General features: G+C 38.3%; 1 protein-coding gene across 1 annotated transcript in view; it reads right to left on the reverse strand.

Annotated features, from left to right (window-relative positions):
• Positions 1 to 27454, reverse strand: part of spata5 (spermatogenesis associated 5) — a 105047-nt gene that overhangs the window by 55699 nt on the left and 21894 nt on the right. The window contains exons 11-14 of the mRNA XM_053649933.1: positions 23920 to 24129; positions 21951 to 22004; positions 21788 to 21867; positions 15676 to 15802 (exon numbers count right to left, since the gene is read on the reverse strand). Coding sequence (XP_053505908.1) covers positions 15676 to 15802; positions 21788 to 21867; positions 21951 to 22004; positions 23920 to 24129 — 471 coding nt within the window. The remainder of the gene's footprint in view (positions 1 to 15675; positions 15803 to 21787; positions 21868 to 21950; positions 22005 to 23919; positions 24130 to 27454) is intronic.

Below are 27454 nucleotides of genomic sequence, written 5' to 3' on the forward strand. Positions count from 1 at the left end.
TCTCAAATGGAGTATACTTTGAAAGGCTATGTGTACGACCGTGCGCACACGCTAGCATATAAGCATACCAGGGGCTTTAGCGTCAAGCTAGTACTGTACGTCTCCACAGCGATGTGATGCTTCTACTAGTTGCAACTTAAGATACAGACTACAGTATCTACATCTATAGTTTTACAGTTAGCACTGTCACCATTAGCATATCAGCTGACAGAAATCTTTGGTTAGTTTTAGGAGCAATATTTCTAGTGTTTTGTTTTGAATCAGTGCTAATATTACACAACTGATATTGCCCCCCCCCCCCCAAATATTTATAATGTATATTTTATTTGTATATTGTAAAAGCTAATGGCCTTGTAACTGACAGAACTCTCGGCTAGTTCAAACTTTTAGGGGCAATACTTCTTTAAAAGCAATGCTAATTTTACACTACTTGCATTTATCATGTATATTTTATTTGTATATTGTACAAGCTAATGGCCGTGTAACTCTCCACAGTGATTTGATGCGTATACAAGTTGTAGCTTAAGATACAGGCTATACTATCTATGCAACATTTTCTTCATTTACAGTTGATAGTTTCACTGTTAGCACCGTTAGCGTTAGTATATCAGCTGACAGAACTCTTCAGCTAGCTTCAGGGGCATAATTTTTATACTACTCATTGCTTTTCCACTTAATTATTTCTATATTTTATTTTCCACATCGTATTCTGCTTTGAACGTGCTCTATTTCAATAATATTTTTATTTAAATTATGCTGTTAGATTGTTTTTTTTTTGGCATTCGCTGTGCCTTATGCTATTTATTAGCAATTTACCTGAGCCATCATCATAAATATTTACAGTGCACATTTGTCTTGACATATTGCACAAATGATAAATAAACTTGACAATTTCTTTCTCTTATTCCACAGCAACAATTACAAAAAAAAAAGGTTTTATTAAGAACAAGTAGTCATACATTTTATCCGTATAGAGTAACATATAATTGTTGTGGAAGGTCCATGAATCAACATAGTTCCTGTCAACACTTACACTATAGCTGTTTAACATTGATTTAGAAGCATTTATTTTTTTCTCTAATCGCTTTTGACATTAATAACACACAAACATGCAGATGGTCATGTTACTGGGAAACTGTAAAATTCTCCAATCTGAAGACTTTCCCACGGCATAAAACTTAAAGCTAATGCTTTACCTCAACACTAGAGACTCCTTCCAAAAATTCTATATGAATGTTGCTTCACAGAAAACTTCAGCATATCAAAATATTACAGGTTTTTCCATGTGCAAGCTGTTACTATGGAAATCATAACGTATTAGGCCGAGCACATTAATATAAACCAACCAGAACTACCATCAGAGCTGCTGTTCTAGAAAATGAATCAACAACTTCTGATCAAAAAGTATAGAGAAGTCATTAGTTTAAAAAAAAAAAAGACCTTTGCATGCCATGTAATAAGATTTGTTTTAAATCAAAATTTGGTGGCTTTTAGTATGAATATCTCAACCTTCAAGTGGACCTATTATGTTTTTTTCAAATATTACCTTTCATCTAGTGTGTTATAGAGCTGTTTGTGAATGTAAAAACGTCTGCAAAGTTTCAAAAATCAAAGTGCATGACAAACGAAGTTACTGACTCCCAAAAGAAGGAAGCGATTCTGAACAGCTGAAACGAGTCGTTAGTAATTCCAGACTTACTTCCTGTACTAACCTACGTAGGTTTGTAACAAAAAGCCCCGCCTCTGGTCTTCATGGCTGCTCGCTGACAGACGGAGCTGAAATTGGTTATGGTAGTGGGCGTTTCCTTTTCTACACACGCTGACAGCGGTAGACCAATCACAACAGACTGGGACATCTGACCAATCAGAGCAGAGTATGCTCATTGAAAGGAGGAGTTTAGAATGAATCCTTTAGAACGGATCATTGAACGAGTCGTTTGTGTCACAAGGGCAAAAAAGGTAATGCTGCAGTTTAAATTATGAACACATTAAAGTGTTTTTTGACCTTGGATGCATGTAAATCTGTTGTATGAGACGTTTAAGGTTATCTATAAGCTAGTGTGGTCCAAAACATTCACAAAATTCGCATTTCAAAGATATACGCATTCAAAATTTACAGTCTTGTTCTACCACCGACACGGATCAACAATTTTGATGACATCATTTTGCACTTCAGGTTCTGATCAGATTTTCTGTCCAATCAAATGCTCTCGAGAATCTGAAGCGTTTACCCCCAACATCAAGTACGGCTTAGCCCAGGCTGTGAGGTAAGCGAAATGCTACTGGCTATTTAAAAAGGGGGAGAAGCCACTCGATATGTCCTGCCTTGACTTCGTGTTTCAATGGAAATTACGTCAACACACCGAATAACGCTGCATGTTACAATGCACTTCACAGGGACTTTAAAGCAAAATGATCATATCCTGAACAACTTCTCAGGTATCGCACTAGTCCAATACCGTCTCTTTTAGTATCTTTTTAACATGCAAAGAATTTACTCTTCTTAAACGTTTCTCAAAATACAACGATCGACTGAACGCTCCGATTTACATTAAGGTGGCGTCATTATCTCAAATCTCTTGCCGTAACAAAGCTGCACTTCTCGGTTTTCACGTTTTTAATCTTGCTTTTCTTGGAAGCGAACATGTCTGCCGTCCTGTTCGGGCTTGCACACCTTTTTTAGAAATCCGATATTAAATCACATGTGCGTTGACGTCCTCCAAGCAACTGGGAATATGTATATGGCTATATGCTAATATGCGTTTTAAGTTACAGTGATGAATCTTAATAGTGAGAGCAAAGGGGAAAAAAAACCTCCAAGAGCTGCTAGGACAGATTAACTGTTTAGTATTATTATTACTATCAGTAAGAATAATTTCATTGCTAATGAATTGACCCTTGAGAAGGGTATAAAATGCCAAATGATAAATCCCTTGAAGAAGAGTGTTCTTATGCAGTGAAAGCTGTAGGGATGATGTGATACAACACACTGAGCTTCTCTTGGCTTAAAAAGCTATGTAGGTGTGTATCAGACTGCTACGAGGCAGAAATACATCTCTTTTTGGCAAAAGTTGCAGGATCAATTTCGTTCCTGCCACAATGGCCGTGTGAAACGGAGGCCGAGATGACGGGGCAGATTAGGGCACTATGGCAGGATTCTGTTACCCCACTGCTAGTGACAAAAAAGCCCCTGTTTGTTCGGATTTGGCTTCCCATTAAGGAAATGTGCCACTTTCAGGACAAGGAGGGAGAAAAAAAAACGTTACTGAATCTCCTCGGTCCTGTCCAAATCCTCAAACTTACCCATAATCCACCTGTAATATGGTGTCGGGAGGGGGGGTGGTAATGGAAAGGGGTCTGGGGTAGTTCCCAGCGTTATGGGGTAGACAATAGGGGTATTATTTGAGATGACTGCCCCTCCCACAAGCCCCTGCTGCAATCCTCACAGGTGTAGACTGATTATCTAGTCTGTCTCTCTCTCTGTGTATGTGTGTGTATGTGTGTGTGTGTGTAGGAACAGGATTTGGAGGTGTTGACTTGCACAGAAAGGTATACACAACTGTTTCAATGCCTAATGGTGCCTTCATTGTTAGGTGTACACTTTAATGATGTGGTTTAAAAAGTAATCTCTAACTAAATAAAAAAACATCAAGAATTAAAAGCTTTTAAAACAAAGATCGTTTGCATTTGCACTGTTGATATATAGAGGAAAAACACACATACATCACAAGCTGTTACAATTTGTACTGCATTTATAACAGCAAAATTAATATTTTCTACTCAAGAAATTACTAAAAATTAATTAAAAAATTTACTATAAATAAATAACTATAAACAGTGTAAATAATAAATAATAGCTAATAAGTAACAAAAATGAGCTAAAATAACTAAAGTAGCCTAGAAACATCTCTACACCTTAACGCAAAGACTTAGGAATATGAACGAATATGCAAAGCGAAACTATTTTTGTATTAGATTTTAATAAAAACTTTTTTTAAATTCTAAAATCTTACAGAAAGTTAAGTAGAACATTTTAAGAACGAATATGTAAACTGAATCTATTTTTGTATTTGATTTACAACAAAGAAAAAAAAGGGTTTTAAATTCTAAAATTCTTAAAGATCGTTAAGTAGAATGTTTTCAGAACAAATATGCAAAGTGAAACTAGTTTTGTATTTGATTTGCAAAAAAAAAAGAAAAATCTTTTTAAAATTCTAAAAGTCTTAAGAGCTACGTACAAAGTTTTGCAAAAAACACGTTTCAAGGTAAAACTATACTTATGTACAATAACAGTAGGACATATGATCTTGTGATTTAAGTAGCTTTAATATCCAACAGTAGGTTTTTTTTTTTTTTCAATTTTGCATACAAAAAACACTTCTATATATATTACAAAGAAGTAGATTATGGTGGGACTGTAATATACTGCTTGATTTTTGGACAACGTGGGATTTAAAAGCAGGGTAAGTAAAAAATACAACATGACAGAGCTGTGTCAATGTTAACATGGTTTTTTTCCTCCTCCCGTTTTAAAATCTAATTAAGATCACTTTATTTCCCTTCCCTCGTCATGACACTTGTTTTTAATGTTGAATGCTATGGTCGGATACAAACAATGGTACGAGTGATTCTGATTATGATTCTTATCATGTCAGCACAGGACAAGCGGGTAATGATGCTTAGCAGATGTTTGATATCATATACTGGTTTGAACCTTTTGTAGAAAATAATCTCGACCACAATCCCGGTCAGAAAAAAATGGCTAGATATTTTTTTCCGGATCATTCATTCTAATTATCATCCAAGTGTATTAAACACACACATACACACACACACACAGAGCGCACTTGTGTAAGTGTGTGTTTTGTATGTGCAAAGAGATTTCCTGAGCTGAAGGCATTCCAAAGGCCCGGTGGTCCGGCCAGGAGGCAAGACGCTACACGCTGCCAGATATCAGCTCACAAAAGCCCTTCATTTCCTGCTCTCTCTCTCTGGCTCTTGCTCTCTCTCTCTCTTTCTACCCCCACCCCCTCACCCTCCTCCTCCTCCTCCTCCTCTAAGCCCGGCATCGGAAGTGGTGTGTGTGTGTGTTGGCTAATCTTTTGTATCATCTAAAGCCCGCTCGGGCCATTTTTCAACGGCTGAAAAGGAGGAGGAGAGAAGAACACGATGGCGGCTCACGGAATACGGATTATGAAAAGGCTAGTTCAATATCAGCGTTTTTAACAGCTGCCTCCGTGAGCCGCCGGATCTGCTTCCTCCTTTCACAGAGGAGTCGTGCAGCTACACGTCGGCGTGCGTGTAAAACGCCCGCGTGAGCTTTTTAAATGACTCCATTCAACGCAAGAAATTCCCCCACCGAAAAACCTTTTATATGGGGCTGTATTTACAGCCATAACAGAAAAGATCCAATAAGATCCTATTCGGGAGGTACAGAATAGGATCACACAGACACGGCATTGTTAATCTGTCACACAGATGTATTTGGATCCTCGACAAAAGTATTTTGTGTTTCAGAAACACACAAACGAGAGGAACGCATCCTCTAATTGTCCATTCATCACACTTTTGAGACACACACTTCCACCCTGTCATAAAGTCAAATAGATTTCATTATCCCTCCAATCCTGAGCGCTCTACACCAAGGTCACAGTGCAACGTACCACTACGCAATACACACCACTACACAAAGTACAAGAAGTGTTGGAAAAGCAAGGCACAATGACATAACTACAGAGTTTTAGTAAAACAGCAAATGCAACACTGAAAGAACACAGCAAAGAACTATACAAAGACTTAAAGACTTACACACACACACACACACACACACACACACACACACAGAGTCCCCACTATGTCAAATCCACTATGTATTCCAATCTTAATGATCCACTCAAAGACCTGCCGATTTGTGCATACACACAGAGTTCCTACAATGTCAAAACTATTCTATATTCCCAGTTTAATGGGGACCTCTGGTCCCCACAAAGATCTGGTCCTTGCAAACATGAATAAGTAGGCCATGAAAACCCCATATCCCACACTCACACTACTACTCATCTCAGCCCTTAAAGTATTTCATTATACAATCATTTTAATATAGAAGTTGAGCATTTTGTGCTTTTTTGTGCATTGAAAGTGTGTTGGAAAAGCGGAGAGAACCTTGGAGACTGTTCTAGCTGTTGACGCGCTAGAGCAGGAGGCCTTCTGAGGCGCTGTTGTCAGAAATATGACACTAATACGCTGCTTGAAGTTTGATACCTGCCTGGGGATCCTTCTCCTGAACAAACACACACATGCATACACACACACCCTCAGGATGTAAAGTTTGGTTCTTAAACACTTTGCATAAATGGGTTCTGAAAACACACAACCCCTTTATGCACATTGTTAAAGAACACACACACACACATACCCTAACCAACAATTTTTGTCAGAGTTCTTAAAGATGCTCTTAAGTAGGCCACAAACATAAATACTACACAACTTCAGGCAGTTTATATAAATATATATATTATATATATATATATAAATAAAATAGCTAATAAGCAAGGTTTTAAGGGTTTAATATTGTAATAAGCCAAGCTAATTTAGCCACAATCGCTCACAAGAGGTTTAACTCCCATGACCACGGTTCTGCAAGCATGTCAGGGCATCATGCGAGGACGCGTGATTAGCTATATGCCTGTTTTCACTCGTCTCTATCAAGTGATTCGTGTATCGAGGCACTTCAATTTAATTATTGTTTGAGTCCACAATTGTAACAGTCACAGAATGATGGATGCTTTAGAATTCTTTTGAGTTGCTTGAGTTTACTTACCTCACCTACATTGTGACGTTACTGGAAGTTAAGAGTGTGATCCTGCAGGCTGATAAATTGGCCATTATAATGACAGCTACAGTCGGTATATAAAGCCTCGACAAATAAATAAATAAATAAATAAATAAATAAATAAATAAATATTATATTATATTTCTGTCAAGTATTATTTAAAGAAACACTATATCATAAGATGTTAACAACACAATACAAACATATCACCTATTCACATTCCTCCACGTGAATGTGGTGGAATTCCGGTTCTGCACAAATAACACACTTCCTCTGGCGGTTTCTGAGGGTTATGGATCTCCTCCGGGAAGATTTTTGGACCAAAACACACACTACCGCTGCGGTTCCGCCTCACATTATGTGGTTTTCCCTTCTTTTTTTTTCTTGAATGAATTTTCAAGCTTAAGCTTCTCTGCTGAAATCTGACAACTGGAACAGCTGGTTTGAAAACTTCAACACAAAAAAATGTGCAGGCTTTGTATTGATAATCGCTTATACAGCGTACCGCAATATTCAACATGCGTAATATTGTTATGAAGAACAGAGTTCGTGTTAGGGGTCGAAACGAGAAGACGCTGCCTTTTTTTTGGGGGGGGGGGGGGGCTTTGCTCTCAAGATAAAGTGGCACCACAGACATCTTGGACAAATCTGAAGAATGCCTCATAATTCTTTTTTACAGAACCGAAAGCTGTAAAACGTGGCAGATAGAACTGTCATCCCAACTAAAGAAAACATTTCCATTTTTTTACCAATGATCATACCATCAATAAAAAAAAAAAAAAAAATCATTTTGCAAAGCCCAACATTAACACTTTAACACATTAACACACATGCTTGTGGTTGTTAAGTGGTCAAATTCAGAACTGAGGCTGAATAAAGTTTTTATATTTACACCTGAACACCACAGTTAAGTAAGTTATCAATGTTATTAGTAATAATTGCTAATTTATCTTTACATCTTTAATAATTGCAGGTGTCTTTTATTAACATTCAAATACACTTGAATTAATACATGCATTAACTTTAGTAATAAGTAATGTTAACAAAGTAACAACTTATTAGGCGGCCAAGCGCTGAAGGTGTGTAGGCATCCTATTGTTATTCTACCTTTTCTTCTTCTTCTGGCTAGGTTGTCTATGGCAGCCAATAGAACCATGTTGTGAAACCATGTTGTGTAAAAGTTGTGAAATTTGACACACTGATTGGGGAGGGTCTAATAAACATTCAGACCAAATTTGGGCCAAATACTGCCAACGCTCTAGTGCCACCATCGGGTCAAATTTGGGTCTGATTTGGAAGTACATTTATGGTCATAACTTTTGAACCATGTGTCCAAAATATAAAAGCCAGGAATCCCTGGATTCCCTGGCTCTATGCAACAAATTTTCTGATAGCACAACTTACTATTCAAAAGTTACAATAACATGCCAAAAATGCTTCCAACTTAGTGCCATTTTTGGTACTCGTCCTCCACACTTTGTCCAATCTTAACCAAATTTGGCTCACATAATTTTGAGACCCGTCTAATCAAAAGATATCAAAGGAACTCTGATACTCAACACTGATCTCCCATAACGGACAGGCAAATGCGTGAAACAAATCATTCTTGAATTCGTTTCCTATAGTTATGGCTCTGCTTTCTTGTGATCACTTATGCAACAACTGTAGTGCATCTGTGAATGCGTAGCTCACCGAGTCTGAGCGCTTGGCCCCTGAAAATGCTGCTTGCAGCTTTAATTAATGGTGAAATTCATGGTTTGTTCATGTTAACTAATGCAGTAAATAATGTTAGCTAAGGGGACCTTAATATCAAGTGCTACTGAATTAACTCCTATTATTTATGGTTATTATATAATAATTAGATTTTGTTGTAGCCTTTTTTGTTTACATTGCACTGCTTGATTGATTGTGACTAGGTTGTGTTATTATCTGGTGAGAAAATTTGAGCTCAGACAGTCTTGTCATGAATTTCCTTTATTTAGACACAATATTACTTTTATCCTTATTTTTTTATCTAGATAATAAAATATGTTTTCGAACTACAAGTGTTGTTGTATGCACAGTTCTGAACATAGTCTAAATGACATCTTGGAGTCAAAATATACAGTGTTTCACTGACTTGCACAATATCTGAAGACCTTGGGATTTTTTCTTCATGCGTATGGCTAGAAGTGTATGACTTTTCTGTACTTTGTAATCAGTAAAATACTACAACAAGTTAAAAGAAAACACTGATCAGAACTGCCTTTTACGACTGTTCTAGCTCCAAACTGAAGGCCAGATGTCATCTCAGCCATAAGCTAAATACTCAGCACTGGAAACTATCTGCTGCTAGGTACAATTTATATTCACATTGCGCCAGGTAGCTATTAGCGTTCAGTTATATTGTATCGTTAGAACTCTCCGTAGAATTATCCTCACTCTAATTTCCCCTTATGTGGAAAAGTATTATCTTATCTTAACTATTATCATACTAGCTAACGTGCAAGATTAGGAATAAAGCTGTTAGCTATCCATTTATTTACTAATAAAGAGAACAGATTTGTTAGTAATTTACCATTACTGAAACCAGTGTGCGATTTGAAGAAGGCGACTTTTTCTTTTAGGTGTCCTTCTTGTAAGTTTATGTTCACACGTTAACAAACTTTTTATGTAAATTTGATCATGGCACTTTGACTTGAGTAAAGAATTTGGGTACTGTTTAATTCTACAATATTTTCATTCTATTTTCATCCACATAACGTCCAATTATCTGGCACAATTTTGCACTACTTTCTAGCTTTCAAAGGAGATGATATTGTATAAAATGGAGATAGCTCCAAATTTAACTTTTAACTTAAATACAAAAAAAAAAAAAAATACGCTCTGTTATTACAAAGCCAACATTATGCATGTTTATTCTCTGAGGTTTGTATCTTTAGTTTTGTGCTAAATGACTACATTTAGGAACTTGGTGAACTTTTTATTGTTTGATGAATCATCACTTTAACCTAAAAACACCTTATGTTAACCTGTACTTTAACCCCAGAACCCTAACAAAGACTTTTTTTTGGACATTTTGGACATCCTGTAAAATAGCACCTTTCTTTATGAGGACAACTCAAATATCCCCACAAGGTCCAACTTGTCACATAGTCCTATCATTATGGGGCATTTGGTCCTCACAAAAGCAGCAATCCTTCATGTATACACACACACACACACCTCCAAGTCACCATTTCACGGTTTGCCTTTTAACCCTCACGCTCTCCTTTTTCTCTCCTTTCTCCTGTCAGCTCAAGGCTCTTAAGAGGCAATTAGTGAAAAACCTTTTCATTTCATCCACCTCACTTTTTTTCTCCTCTCATTTTTTCCCCTTATCATTCTTCTGTTCTGTGCCATTCTGAAGTATGAAAGGTCACATGGGTCACAGTGTGTAACTTCATAATCAAGTGTGGAGAATTTTAAATTGCATCGGGACGCCACGGTGGTCATTTGAAAATTTTTTTTTTTAAAGTGGTCCAGTTTGGGAAGGAACAATTATTCAAGCTCAGATTAAACACACACACACACGGCAATGAAACACAAAAGATTAAAACCTCAGATTAAACACACACACACACTCGCACACATGGCAATGAAACACAAAAGATTAAAACCTCAGATTAAACACACAAAAAAGAACGCAAATCCTTTAACTGCTGCCACACACGCGAGGAAAATAACAAAGGAAAGGGACACGCTAAGATGCAAGGGCAAAACTGCATAACACACACACTTTTTAACCAATAATGAGCTAAAAAAGTTCAACTGAAACCCAAATTATACTTTTAAATGACTAGAATAAAGTCCACTTTAAAGAGATTGGGCCTAATTTGTGTGACTATGTCAGGTTAGTACTGTAGAAGTACACTTGAAATGAAGGGCCCTAACCTGCTGGACTATGTAAAACACCTCCGAGTGCACTAAAATGAAGTGCCCTATTTTCTAATGTCTGTCCAGTAAGAAAGTATGTAATGTGTTACAGCACGGTGTGTACTTAAATGAAGTGTGCATACAAGGAAGTTCCTTAATGTGTCCCTGACTTCGAGATCGTAAAATGGTAGGCACAGTATTGTAAAGCAAAGGAGTCGTTCATTATTTCAAATGACAGTAAAAGAGTAAATTCTGTGGAAGCAAAAAAAAGTGCACTAAATGCAAAGTACATTTGCAAAGAAGTGCTCTAATTTCTTGATCATGTCTGTCCACTATGAAAGTATTTCACGTATAACAGTATAGTCTGCACTGAAATGATATCTAAGTGAAAGTACTGAGAAATTATAACTAAGAGAAAGGATAGATGACCGGTTCAAATCTTATCATTTAATAAGTTAAAAAGTTTAAAAAAGTGAAAGTTAAAAAGTTGCTACTTTTAAATGTACTCAAGTATTAAAAAGTAAATGTTTTAACTGATGAAATTAAGTGAATGTCATGTTTTCATGGGAAAAGTACTGTACTGTGCATTTAAAACTGTCTAAAACGATGACAACAATTCAATCTGTGCTATATTTACCATTAGCTAGAATCTGACTAGCAGCTTAGCCCATTACAGTTGAGGTCATACGTTTACATACGCTGGTCTCTTAATGCTGTGTGTTGTTACCTGGATGATCAATGATTGTTTTATGTTTTGTGATAGTTGTTCATGTGACCCTTGTTTGTCTTGAGAAGTTAAACTGCCCACTGTTCTTCAGAAAAATCCTCCAGATACTGCGCATTCTTTGCTTTTCCATACACAACTATTACAAAAGGTGCAAACATTCACTGATACTCAAGAAGGCAACATAATTCATTAAGAGCCAGGGGGGTGTAAACTTTTGAACAGGATGATCAGTGTAAATTGTTATTATTTTGTTTAAAGATCTTTTTTTCCATTTAGTTCTGCTCTTCAAAAGCTACATTTGACATATTTACATGATTCCCAGAAGACAAAATAATAACAATTTACACAAATCATCCTGTTCAAAAGTTTACACCCCCCTGGCTCTTAATGAATTATGTTGCCTTCTTGAGTATCAGTGAATGTTTGCACCTTTTGTAATAGTTGTGTTCGAGTTCCCGCAATGTGAAAAGATATCAGTGTAGAAAGTAATCTAAAGCATACAATTCAGTAGAATGGAGCACACTTGAACAGAAAGGTCCTGGTACTCGCCAGGTATCTAGTATTCAACAGCACAGCGGGCCTGAAAAAACAAGTTCTATATATGCAGGAAAACACTTGAAAAGAGGGACGCAACATCACCCAAAATGAGCAGTTAGTAAAAGCGTAGCACCTAAGTACATGATGTGCAGTATAATGAAGTACACTTGAAAAGAGGGACCCTAGATGGCAGATCACATGTAGCTAGTAAAAATCTGTTTGTTTGTACCTCAAACATACCTTGTTGATGTTCAGTCAGTGTAGCATACACTAGTAAAAGTCCACTTGAAACTAAGTGTCCTATATTGGAATGTGCTAGAAAGCAGTGAGCAGTAGAGTGAAGTACACTAAATTTAGGGCCTTACTTGAGTGCAGTCCTAAAAATAAAAATAAAATGGCACCTCTAAGAGGGTGTGCACTTGAAACAGTCTACTTGAAAACAAGTGCCCTAACTTGCTTTTAATGTACAGTTATTAAAATAGTTTATAGTGACCTAGAGTGTAGTGTGCACTAGAATAAAACACACTTGAAACCATGTTCTATATCAAGTACAGCTGGTAGTTTGTAGTGTAGTAGAACACATATTAAATCAAATAAGTGTTCAGCCTTGCCAATCACTTACAGCTAGTAAACGCATGGCAAAATGAAGTACAGTTGAAAATAACCAGACCGTATCCGCCGATCATATCCAGTCAATAAAAATGTACTGTGTGTGTGTGTGTGTGTGTGTGTGTGTGTGTGTGTGTGAGAGAGAGAGAAAGAGAGAGAGAGACCCATTATAGGACAGGAATATTAAGAACACACACAAACACACACACTATAGTAAAGAAAAAGAACTCATTATTCTTTCCTAGTGATTGTCAACTGATCAGAGCACCCCCTACTGGACATTTCTCTGATGAATTTTTTTCCTCTTTCTCTCTCGCTCGCTCTAATAGGGGAGCTAAATTAAAAAATAAAAAACTAGACATGCATTTCTCTAAAGAAAATCTTGTGCTAAAAAGTATAGAAAGTGATGGAGGGATCGTTTTTAAAAAAACTTAAAAAATAAAAAAAAAGAGAAGAAGGAGATAGGGATATTTGCCAGAGCCATATCTCCCTGCAGTTCTCGGCTGGTTTCCTACTGAAGCTAAGCAGGGTTGAGCCTGGCCAGTACCTGGATGGGAGACCTCCTGGGGAAAACTAAGGTTGCTGTTGGAAGTGGTATTAGTGAGGGCCAGCAGGAGGCGCTCACCCTGTAGTCTGTGTGGGGCCTAATGCCCCAGTATAGTGAGAGGGACACTATACTGTAAAAACAGCACGGCCTTTCGGATGAGACGTTAAACCGAGGTCCTGACTCTCTGTGGTCATTAAAAATCCCAGGACAGTTCTCATAAAGAGTAGTGGTGTAACCCTGGTGAAATTCCCCCACTGGCCCTTATCTAATAATCTCCATCGATGATTCGGCCACATCACTCGCTTTGTGTTAATTTCCCCTATGTATGCAGACTTTTGGGACACCCTGTAGATAGCTAGCTAGGCGAGTTAGGCCCTGTTTAAAATAGTGCGTTTTCATGTTAAAATGCATAATTTTTGTTACGGTTACACCTGTCATCTACACTACTCCGGCGTTTTCGACCCTCGAAAACGAAGACTTTTGAAAACGAACGACACGGAGACTGAACCGCAACTTTTCTGGCTTTGTGGTCATTCTTAGCAGCCATTAAATTCTGTATTTTATAATACTGCAGCCGCCTACATGCACAAGAGGCGAGCAACAATTAGAGCAATCACCAACAAATCTCATTTCAAGCAGTGTAAACCCTACAGGAAGCCAAATTCCTGTGTACACTTGTATGCGCATGCCCAGTGTGCACGAATGGTAATGTGACACACATTTTCGGTTGTGTAGTGTGGACGGAGATTGTTTCTGAAACACAGAGGAAACGCCATCGTGGACGAGGATCGTTTTCATTTTAAAATGCCGTTTTATAACGAAAACGCACTAGTGTAAACAGGGCCTTAATCGATACTAGCTAGAACTGATAAGAGCGTTGTTATAATTACAGTGTGCACGTCACATTTAGCTGGGTTTTTTTTGTTTGTTTGGGTAGTTTGTGGTTGTTGCTTTTTTTGTTTTTAAATATACGAGCACTAAAAGAATTTTACCCATCGATTTTTCTCAAGTGCAAAAGCAGCCTTAATTTAAAACAGTTTAAAAAGTATAAATATGTTTGCATATATAAGATCGACAAATAAAAATGGAGTAGGCTGTGCTCATCGCGGGCAAAGGTGAAGAAGAACATGGAAGATTTCACCTTGTACACACACACACAGAGAGAGAGATAGATAGATAGATAGATAGATAGATAGATTTTGTGTGTGGGCACACAGAGGAAAAAGACTCTAAGTCCCAATGCAGAAACGCTTGACATACACACTTAAGAGTAGATGAACAACAGAGCACCTGTCTCACTGTTTCTCTATCTATCTGGCTGGCTATCTCTGTCTTTCTATTACCCGTCTCTCTCTCTCTTTCCCTGTCTTTCTTTAATCATTCACTCTCTTTCAACGCTGAACAAATAAACAGACAGCAGTATCCTGCTACATCAGTGTTCCTCTTGATTGACATCCTCCTTCTTTCGGACCCCAAACACTTCTTCCTGCTCGTGTGGTTTTCGGTGGCGTGCATGTGTGTGCGTGTCGCAAATGTCTGGGTTCATAGGAAAAACAACCCGGTGGAAACTCGCTCGTCCTGCGTTATTCTAAACATAGAGTTTTATCACAAACGTGTAAAAAAAAAAAAAAAAAAAAGTGTCATTATAGAAGTCACCCAGAGACAGTAATCCCTTCCAGAAGCTGTCTAGCCAACCATCTTACTCTGGCAGTATGACATCATAGGCTCATTTGCATATTCAAATTAATTGGATTAATTCTTCTTCCATTTTTAAAAATTAATTAAATAAAATGAATAAAAAAATCCAAAAGAACTTTCCAAAAGGAGGTTGACAGCTGTAACAGACGCACAGCATGGCTCCAAAAACCACATGGGCAGGAGGAAGTCATTGAGGGTCGAGAGGAGGGGCAAGTCAATCAACAGTAACACACACACACACACACACACACACACACACACACACACACACACACACACACACACACACACACACACGCACGAGAAACGATCTTGCTGTCTTGAGCTTAACACAAACCAGTGTAGTGTGCACTACAGTTACATCGTTTACAAGGTGCTTAGAACACACTAAAATGAAGCACACTTCAAAAAAATTTAAATAGGTGCTAACGGTCACAAAAGTCCAGTGATAAAAATAGTACATAGTCTAGTGCACTAGAATGAAGTACTCTTGTAAACAAATCCCCTACTACAATCGTTTAGGTCTTGACAAGAAAAATGGAGTTTTAAGATTTCAGTACGCTTCATTTTAGTTTTAGTGCTGTTACACACTACATACTTCTCAAATGCACTAAAAATGAACTATACTTAAAAAGAAGGGACTTACTGTAGTGTAATAGTATAGTGCACTAGAAGGAGGTACACATGTAGCATGCTACAGCTTAGTGCGCACTAGAACAAACAATGAACCCTACAATCAACCTGTCAGTAATATGTAGTTATGGTTGGACGTGCTTCATCCAACAGCATGAAGTACACTACAAAGTAGTGCACCTGAACAGAAGGGCCTACCTTGTCGATCATGTCTGGTCTGTTGGTGGCGGCAAGAACCGTGACGTCTTTAAGTTGTTCGATTCCGTCCATCTCTGTTAGCAACTGCGCCAACACCCGATCGGCCACTCCGCTCGAGCGGGACGAGCTAAAACACACGCGTGAGAAACAAAAACAAAATCACCACACACACGCACACATATACACACACATAAGGCTTTATTATGTATTACTGGCACTGTGGTATGTATTATTCCATCCATTCCATTCCATTCTTATTTCTAGAGTAACAACGTACACGGGAACTTGTGTGGTGGGTGCTCCACAAAAACAGATTTAAAAACGTGTGCTTATTGATATGGTGAGATTTTTGGAAGGAATCTCCACTGTCAGAGGTAAAGCTGTAAGTTTTATGGCACTCTGTAACATGACAAACTGTTTTTGGTTTGTCTTATTAACTTAAATATGACTTTAAAAAAGGGAACGACTGTTTATACCTGCTATAACAGGATCTATCTTGTTCCATGGAAATTCCACAACATGTAATGATTTAATGTAGCCATAAACAGATTAAAAAAAAAAAAAGAGAGAGCGAGAGAGAGGAATAAAACACTTTTCAGTAAGTATCTATATGCGACACGTAGGCATGCATAAATCACTGAAGAGAAGGATGCTAAATCCTTTTATCAGAAACATATAAAGCTTTAAGAACAGTGTGTGTGTGTGTGTGTGTGTGTGTGTGTGTGTGAAATATAGACAAATGCATCAATCCCTTAATCTGACTCAATTCACAAAATGAAAGCTGACTCAGCAAACCCAGTGTGTGTGTGTGAGTGTGTGTGTGTGTGTGTGTGTGTGTGTGTGTGTGTGGTCAAGTGAAGTCAAGTGAAGCTATAAAGTGTGTGTTTATTAGTTCTGGCCCAGTCATTGCTTTAATAAATAAAGTGGCTGCAGTATCAGAGTGCTGACAAGAAAAACACACACACACACACACACACACACACACACACACACACACACACACACACACACACTTTCTCTCTCTCATAGTCTTTAATTGTGGTATATAGTGCCCTAATACAAAGGCCACTTGAAAAGGAATTAAAAAGGTATCTAGGGTCCAACCTGAATGAAGTACACTTTAAAACAAGAGGCCTAACATGTTGAAAACTAGAAAAATAGAATAAAGTGCACTTAAAACAAAGCGCCCCATCATGTAAGACATGTAATGTTACTGAAAGCTCACCAAAAAAGTGCCCTAGAATGAAGTACACTTGAAAACAAGTGCCTTAGATTACCATCTGGTCAGTACCAGAGTATGGAACACATCACAGTGGGCACTAGAATAAAAGTACACTTGAATAAGATGTCCCTATTTTGGTAGAACAGTAAAATGGTTATGTAAAAAGTTGTGTACAGGATTTAGTGCACCAGAATGAAGCACACATAAAACATAGCCTATATTACTAGCCCATATTTATTCAGTTGCATGTATGTAGCATGATCGTGTGTACTAGAATCAAGTACACTTGAAACGAAGCACCCTAACTTGTTCAAAATGTCTGGATAGTAAAAGAACACAGAAGGTAGTGTACAGAAGTGTCCTATAACATAAAAACACAGAAGGACAGATTAGAGGATCCACAGCATGCACTAAAGATGAACGAAAACACACTCTCTGTCCTTTAAACACACACACACACACACACACACACACACACACACACACACACACACAGAGAGAGAGAACAGGAAGTATGCCCCATTCCACTCTCTCCTCCATCTGTCTCCACAGAAACAAAGACATGCTTGTGTGTGTACGTGTCTCTACTGCACAGATGTTCCTGCTTGTGTGTGTGTGTGTCAAATTTAATAGTTTTCATTTAATAGTTTTTTTTTTAATCCACATATAAATCAATAATGAAATACTAACATTCAGAACCATATTCGTTTATTGCGTACAGGTGCTTTACATACATTATGAGTTGCATCATTTTATTTGTGATTTTTATGTAGGAGATCATTGTGCATGTATCTCAAACTCATTAACATCGAAAATTGATTTGCTGTGTATAACTAGAACAATATAATGCTTTTGAAACTGGTTGGTTGTTTATAACGAGTATAGATCCAAAACTGGTTTATTGGAAATAAAGAGTTTGGATTGTAAACTGGTTTATCGTGTATAACAAGTGTAGATTACTGGATTAATGTGTATAGTAAATTTAGATGCAACTGGTTTTTGTGTATAGTATAGTGTATAGAGGTTAGATATGAAACTAGTTTGTTATGTATAATAAATTTAGATCTACATCTGGCTTACTGTTTTTAATTCATTTAGATCGGAAACTCCTTTATTGTGTATTACAAGTTTAGATCTGAAAGTGGTTTATTGTGTACAAGAAGGTTGGGTGTGAAACTGGTTTTACTGTGCATATACTGAATTTAGATATGAAACTGGTTTTGTGTATAACAAGCTTAGATCAGAAACTGGTTAGTTTATTGTCTAATGAGTTTAGATCTGAAACTGTTTTATTATACAGAGCAAGTTTAGATCCAAAACTGGTCTATCATGTATAACAAGTATATATACTGGTTACAGTATATAATGAGTTTAGAACTGAAATAGCTCAGATATTAAACTGATTTATTATATATAAGGAGTTCAGATCTGAAACTGGTTTGTAGTTTATAACAAGTTTAGACCTGAAATTGGTTTATGAGTTTAAAACTGAAACTGGTTTGTTTATAACAAGTTTATATTTGAATCTAGTTTATGGTGTATAACAAGTTTATATCTGAAACTGGTTTATCGTATATAACAAATTAAGATCTGAAACTTGTTTACAACACGTTTACATCCAAAACTGGTTTATAATGCATTAAAAACTGAAACTGGTTTATTGTGTATAACAATTTAAAATTAGAAACTGGTTTAGTGTGTACAAGAAGTTTACAAAAATGGTTTATAAAGAGTTTCCTGGTTTATCCAAAACTAGGGGGAAAAAAAAGTTTTTAATGAATTTAGGTGAATTTTAATGAATTTGAAACTGGTTTATTGTGTAGAACAAGTTTAGATTAGAAACTGGTTTACTGTGTATCTGAAACTGGTTTATTGTATGCAAGTTTTTTTTGTGTATACCAAGTTTAGATTTGAAACTGGTTTAATGTGTATATAACAGGTTTATATGGGACACTGGTTTATTGGGTATAACAACTCTGGATCTGAAAGTAGTTCACTGTGCATAACAAATTTTGTCTGAAACTGGTTTATTGTGTATGCCAAGCATAAACCTGTTACTGGTTTATCTGAAAGGGATTTGTTGTTTCTTTAAGGCTGGTTTTCTGGTTAATAACTGGTTTGTGGGTAAGCGCTTAAGAGTAAGGATTAGATGCTTTTGCCCGAACACACATAATACAGGTTGATTTGTTGTATATACCTCAAGCTGATTTGTTGTACATAATAATAATTAAAAAAAACTGTTTCAGGTACAAATTACTTCCTACACATATATACCCTGTTAGACCTAAAACACTATTGTTGTGTATTAAAGTGATTTAAAAACAGTTTCTCTAAACTTGTCCTTCCTAAAAGTGCTTTACTGTATATATTGTATGTATGTAGTAATCATTGTTGGTATACCAAGTAGGGGACAAAACACTGGTTGGTAAAAACACTGAGGGACAATCCATAATCAAAAGCCAGACATACCGGCCAGGGTCAATACCAAAGAAAGGTAAACACAAGGGACTAGGAACCAAACCTAGACCGAGGAAAAAACACATCTTCAAAATTCATATGAACATGCAAGACGTCGCAACCGCACAAGAAAACACTGAGGGTATGTATACACAAACTAAACACAGGGAACAAACAACAGGTGGAAACGATCAGCAAGGGAACCAAAGAAGTTGTGACCATATAAGGAAAGTGACAAGCAAACAGAGACAGAAGACGCAGGATGTTGGGGGTCAACAAGGACAGAATGAAGGTAGATTTAACTCTGTATATAAGCAGTTTATGTGTGGTTTATATTCAAAACTTATTTGTGCTTCATCAAAAACTGACTGTTGGAATGGATTAAGTAGAGCAGGCTAATTTGGCAAGTGTATTTAAATTAGTAATATTATACATATCACAAAGAAAATGTAATACACAAAATTGGTTTATTGTATTGTCTTAAGTAGGTCAATCTAAAAACAACTAGACCATTTAAAAGTTTAGATCTGAAACTGGTGTATTATAAGTTTACATCCAAAACTATACTATACATCTATATATACACAACTATACATCCAATAATGAGTTTCCTGGTTTATCCAAAACTGGACAAAACATGGTTTGATGAATTTCAGCCTGAATCTGATTTATTATGTATAACAAATTTTGATCTGAAACTGGTTAACTGTGTACAGATCTGAAACTGGTTTAGCGTGTATACTGTATATCTGAAACTGGTTTATTGTATGCAAGTTTAGATCTGTGTATATACCAATTAAGATTTAAAACTGATTTAGTGTGTATAACAAAATTAGATCTGAAACTGGTTCATTTTTTAATTTTTTTTTTTTAATCTATTCATTTTTTTTGGTATCTAATTCTTAGAATTCCTTAGATTTATATACAACGCTTTGCTAGGCACTCAAAGCGATTTACATCGTATAGGGCGGGAAACCTCCTCAAACCACCACCACCACCACCATCCACCTGGATGATGTGACGGCAGCCATAGTGCACCAGAACGCCCACCACATGCCAGCTACTGGTGGAGAGGAGCGTAATGTAGTCAATTCAGAGATGGGGATTATTAGGGGGCCATGACAGAGAAGGGCTAATGGGGGAATTTCTCCATGACACCTGGGTTATACCCCCACTCTTTTATGATAAGTGTCCTGGGATTTTTAATGACCACAGAGAGTCAGGACCTCGGTTTAACGTATCATCCAAAAGGCTGTGCTGTTTTTACATTATAGTGTCGCTGTCACTATACTGGGGCATTAGGCCCCACACAGACCACAGGGTGAGCACCTCCTACTGGCCTCACTAATACCACTTCCAGTAGCAACCTTAGTTTTCCCCAGGAGGTCTCCCATCCAGGTACTGGCCAGGCTCAACCCTGCTTAGCTTTAGGGTGATATGGCTATGTTACATCTAGTATGTACATTCTTACAAAAACTACTTATTAAATTTTGTTAGTATCTGAGGAATAAAGCTATTTAAAGTATAAATGCCTATTTTTTTGTATACGACAAGTCAGTTTATGGTATAAACAAATGTACAAAAAAATCAGATGTGTCACTTAATACACAATAAAGAAATTTCAGATATAAACTTGTTACATGCAACAACGTTGCACCTAAAATAAGGTATGTGTATGTATAACAGGACACCCAGAATTATTCATTCATTATTCATCTTGGACAACATAAATTTGCAAACATTAACAAGTTCTTATTTATTAAAGTCATGTACTTTTTATCCATTTATAGTTATTAGTATATTAATATATATAGTATAATAGTATGGTATATAGTGTGTATGTATTGTTAGAGGTGCTGCTATAGATAATTAACACCTTTTGACCAATCGAAACCAAGAATTTAACAGACTATGTAGTTTCAGTGGTTTATAAATAAAACCGAGTATTATGCTTGAAGCTGCTAAAACTAAATCTGGTTTGTTATAAGAGTGTTGTGTGTAAGAATTTTATACGTGGAAGTGATTTGGTGAACTGCTTTAATAAACACGTTATCAAATCCGAAACAGGCTCATTGTTCCACATGTGGAAATGGTTTTTCATAAATGGTCTACTGCGTTATAAGAGATTTGCTGTGAAACCTTTTGTTGTGTTGACAGGGCTTGAGGGATAAAAATGGCTTTGTATGTGAACATGATTGTGTGTAAATGATATACACAGAACGTTTCTGTAAGCTTGTTGTATCTTAAAACATTTCACGTTAAACAGGTTTATGTAGGATCAGTGTGCAAGAATTTACAATTGCAATAAAACACTGATTATGAAACTAGTTTGTCATGTGTAAAAAGTTCATACATGAAAGAAAAAGAAAAAAAAACAAAAACAAAAGAAAAAAAAACAGTGTATAGTGCTTGTTACAGTGTGTGAACGCAAACCTGCTCCTTTCTACAGCCAGAGCGTCGATCTCGTCAAAGAAAACAATGGAGGGAGCCACGGCCCGCGCTTTCCGGAAAACCTAAACATCAAAAACACAAACCGGATTAAACAGAACTCACAAAAACACTCGCTCGCGCACTCGCGCACACAAAATGCACTGACCTCCCTCACGGCTCTCTCAGACTCGCCGACGTATTTACTTAGTAACTCAGGACCCTGAAACACAAGAAGAAAATAAAAACACTATGAACTGTGTGTAAATGTGCATATGAGTGTGTGTGTGTGTGTGTGTGTGTGTGTGTGTGAGAGAGAGAGAGACGTCAGCTCTGTTTCATACTGTCCCCTTCTTGCTGTCTCTCTCTCCCCAACTCATTTCCTGTCCTGCTCTCCTGCTTTTCAACACACCTCACCTCATGCACTTCAGATAGAGACACACAGTACCCCCCCCCACCCACACACCTCTCAACTCCCATGTCAAGCAGTCTCCTCTGTCTTGCATATATGAGCACACACAGACAAGACACTTTATTAAACAGACAGACAGACAGACAGACACACACACACACTTAGACAGCTACTCTCAGTCTCCAGCCTCTCTTCAGCCTTAAGCACTTGAGCCCTAGCCACTAAGCACTTATCTGGTTTCGCTTTTATTTACTACACATACTAATGGGAAGCGGTCAAAAGGAAACGTGAATGGTCGTACATCCATCAAAGTCCTGTTTTTGTAAAAACCTTCTTAAGACGACTGACGAGATGACATCATTCAAAAGTGACAACCAGAGACCCTCGCTAGGTTACTACTACACCAGGGATAAAGCTGTATGTTTCCATAGCTACATACTGTTTATAACTGCTGTAATTGATGATGTATTGGTGATGTTTTTGTGAAAAGACATTTATTTAGCATTTGGAAGTCTCCAGTGTCAGCAGTCAGAGGTAAAGTCGAAACTTTAAGTTTTCCTCTTTAGCCACACCTCAACTATTTCCCATTGTACAAATAACATGGGAGACACCAAGCTAAAAAACACACACACACACAAATTTCCTGTTTGCTACCGTTCACCTTGGAACTCTTTCAACACACACAGTGAACTAACCCGTCTCTCTCTCTCTCTCCCTCTCTCTCTCTCCCTCTCTCTCTCTCTCTCACACACACACACACACACACACACACACACACACACACACACAGATTGCTGATCAATCTTCCTCAATCAGACCCTGACAGCACTGTGGGAGGCCATCGGAAGTACCGGCTGTGTGTGTGTGTGGGGATGTGTGTGTTTTTGATGAATGAGAATGACAAACACAAGGTCATGAAGGTCAAAGGAGTGCGACTGAACTGCTGTCAATCGTCTCAGGCAGGAAGGACAGACAGAGAGGATGAAAGACAGGGAAAGACAATCTCTCTCTGACTTTAAACACATGCCTTGTCCTAAATCACACCATATTTACTACTAAGGATCTCTCAAACTTTCCATGCTCTGTGGTGTTTAAAAGAAGGTAATATAAGAATGTGTGTGGTTTGGGGGGGGGGGGGGGGTCAGGGGGCGTGGCTTCTGTGGCCATCAGTGCCATTAAATGAGGAATAGCCTCTGTGAACTGTCTTTGTCAGTACCAGCGAAGTAGTTAAGGTCCATGTACCTGTCATTCCAAGTGAAGGAAGTGTGGCCTGTATCACTGTCACTCCCAGTGAAGGAAGTGTGGCCTCTGTGAACTGTGTGTCACTCCCAGGAAAGGGGTATGGCCTATATGAACTGTGTCAATCCCAGGAAAGGGGTGTGGCCTCTGTGAACTGTGTGTCACTCCCAGGAAAGGGGTATGGCCTGTATGAACTGTGTCAATCCCAGGAAAGGGGTGTGGCCTCTGTGAACTGTGTGTCACTCCCAGGAAAGGGGTATGGCCTATATGAACTGTGTCAATCCCAGGAAAGGGGTGTGGCCTATGTGAACTGTGTGTCAATCCCAGGAAAGGAGGTGTGGCCTATGTGAACTGCATGTCAATCCCAGGAAAGGAGGTGTGGCCTATGTGAACTGCGTGTCAATCCCAGGAAACGAGGTGTGGCCTATGTGAACTGTGCCAAAATAAATGCTGACCATATGTACACACATCTACACAAACACTTTACCTTGATGGCAATGAAGTTGAGTTTGCTCTCGTTAGCAAGCGCTTTTGCGATCATGGTCTTGGAGCAGCCAGGTGGTCCGTACAGCAGCACACCTTTGGGGGGCGTTATGGCGAGCCGAGAGAATGCCTCGGCATGCTTCAACGGCCACTCGACAGCCTGCTTCAGCTTTAGCTTCACATCCTCCATCCCTCCTACATCACTCCAACACACCTACACACACACACACACACAATTGCTATGAAAGCAGAAAACCACTCCATTTTCACATTTACTTCAGATGGGACCCATGGGCCAAATCCGGTTCACTTAACAAGATTATTAGGCTTGCCAATTATGCAATAAACTTTCCCTTTTAAGCTTCACATTCAAAAGTTGCATGCAAAATTGCATTCGTTTCTCCATCCATTTTCAATTTATTAAAACACAATAACTTTTAAAGGGGAAACAGAAACACAACCCTATTTCTCAAAATAACAAACAGCAGATTTTAACATTGGGAGATTTGTAGATGGAAGTTGCTTAGCCTGCTAGCTACACTTGTCAACTGTTAGCAAGGCACTGAACTAGCTATTTACTTGAAAACCATACTGCTGAGTACATTGATCTCACCTTCATGTTCAAGGGACCAGTATGACACTCGTGTTTCGTCACATGGTGCGTTACCATGGTTGAAGTAGCCGTTATAAGATGGGTACGTTTGGCCATAAAGGGATGCACGTGGTCAGCAATAATACTCTGATTAGACTGTGGCATTCAAATTATTCGTGATTGGAGTTAAGGAGCACAAAGTGTGCCAAGAAAACATTCCCCACACCATTACACCACCACCACTAGCCTATACAGTAGACACAAGGCATTGTGGGTCCATGGATTCATGCTGTTGATGGCAAATTCAGACTACCATCTGTAGAATTGGAGATTCATCAGACCGGGCAATGTCTTTCCAGTCTTTAACTCCCCTGTTATGCTGAATCAGATTCCCGTTCTTGGCAAGAAGGAGCGGAACCTAATGAGGTCTTCCGCTGTCTCAGCCCATCCACCCCAAGGTCTGCCATACACGCCTGCAGAACTGCCACTCGTTGGACGCATTTTGCTTTCTGCACCATTCTGTTGTGCATGAAAATCCCAGGAGGTCAGCAGTTTCTGAAATACCCAAGCCATTCATCTGGCACCAACAACCATGCCAGGGTTAAAGTCACTGGCAACACATTTTCCTCATTCTGATGCTTGATGTGAACATTACCTGACACAGCATACCTGTATTTGCATGATTTATGCATTCTGCTGTTCTCACGCTACTGGCTGATTGGATAACTGCAGGTGCACAAGTGTTCCTAATAATGTGACTGACACCTCAAATTTAAGAAAGCATACACACTCATCAAAGTCTATTACTGGATGAATTTTTTTTTCTTTTCATTTTGGTACAAACACAATTTTTCAGAATTTCTTTTTTTTTTTCCCCAATGTCCAATGGATTTTCCAGACCGCCTCACACACACACACACACACACACACACACACACACACACACACACACACACAGACATATATATAAATCAAACTGGGCAGATATTTAAATCACATTGTCCCAAGGATAAAGGTTTCTTATATTTTTAAAACTAAAGAAGCATACTTTGGACATCAAACATGTCGAGTTATAGACGACACTGAGGAAACGTCATGTAAATTTCACACTTTTACATACATGCACAGAATTGCTGGGGATCCTTCAGGACCAAACTTACAGACCATTATATATACACTTATGCTAGTGCACATGGTGTTTGTTTCTCTCTCTCTCTCTCTCTCTCTCTCTCTCTCTCTCTCACACACACACACACACACACACACACACACACACACACACACACACACACACACACACACACACACACACGCGCAGGAAGTTTCTTATATAAAGATGAGAAATGAATGTCTAAGCTCATCTGGATCTGATCAGCACTGCTGGAACCCATCAGCCTTCCTCTCGCTATCCTTCACTTCTCTCACATTCTCATTTTCTTGCATTCCTATTCTTTGCCTTTCTATCCTCACCATCACCTCTTTCATTTCTCTACCTGTCCTCTGTTTATTTATGTATTTCTCTTCCTCCTTTTTTCTCTCCATCCTGTTTCTCTTTCCTGGTCTAGCTCCCACTAACCCTCCCTCTCTCGCTATCGCCCCATCATCATCATCATCTTTTCTTCCTCGAGCCCTTGTTTTCTCAATATTCCTCCATCCTTTGCTTTATACTTTGCTGATTTACCTGCGTCTCTCTTTCTCTCATCCTCAACACTATCTTTTCTCCATTTCCCTCCATTTATTATGCTCCCATTATGTTGACCATCCATGTTCCTATATCTGTCCCCCCCCCACACACCCACCCTCACCCCCACCTCTCTTCTGTTTGTTTGCATGTGCTATGCTGATCTCAGTCCAAAGCAGGAAGCAAAGCTGCACCGCTCCGGGCAACACATCGCCACTACAACCTGATTCCAATTAGTGGCAGGATGATGTGAGAGCCTCTTCCTGTATGGTTATACACACACACACACACACACACACACACACACACACACACACACACACTCACTGCAGGATGCTTGTGTGTTGTACACATAAAATCCCCTCCCAAAAAACATCCCCTCTTCCAGTCTCCATTCAGCAAACAAGGCTGTGGTGTGTGTGTCCTTCTTTCTCTCTGCAGGTGTGAGGTGTAAAATGCCCACACACACACACACACGTTCACTTCTTCGCTTGTTCATTAACTTATTCACCTCCTTTTTTTAATTCACTCATTCATCTATAAATTCACTTTCCTCCGTATTTTCCCCGATTATTTACTTGGTTTGTAGATTCGAGGATCGTTTCATACTTTTACTAACACACACTCATTTACTCATACATTCAGGTGTTCACTCATTCATGGGATCATACATTCACTTCTTCATTTATTCCTTTACTCTCTCAACATTCACTATATGTTTACTCATGTCTTCGCTTGTTTACACGGTTCCTTTATTAATTCATTCACATCCTCACTCACTCAATTCTTCCTTAAATCAAGTTTTTTTCACCCATTCATTCTTTTGCAATAATTCCATTAGTTATTCACACATTCACTCATTTTTGGTTTCATCTGTTCACTATTTTCTGCGCCTCAGTTCCTTCACTTTTCACGGCATGCGTTCATTTACACTGACTGCATTCACACGTTCATTTACACTCATTGCATTCACACATTTATTTACCCTGCATTCATTCACACTTCATGCATTCACTCATTCATTTACACAGCATGCATTCATTCACACTGCATGCATTCACACATTCATTCACACTGCATGCATTCACGCATTCATTCACTCATTCATTTACACTGCATGCATTCACACATTCATTCACACTGCATGCATTCACACATTCATTCACACTGCATGCATTCACGCATTCATTCACACTGCATGCATTCACACATTCATTTACACTGCATGCATTCACACATTCATTCACTCATTCATTTACACTGCAT

Source organism: Ictalurus furcatus, chromosome 2 (assembly GCF_023375685.1).
Source record: "Ictalurus furcatus strain D&B chromosome 2, Billie_1.0, whole genome shotgun sequence".
Lineage (NCBI taxonomy): Eukaryota > Metazoa > Chordata > Actinopteri > Siluriformes > Ictaluridae > Ictalurus > Ictalurus furcatus.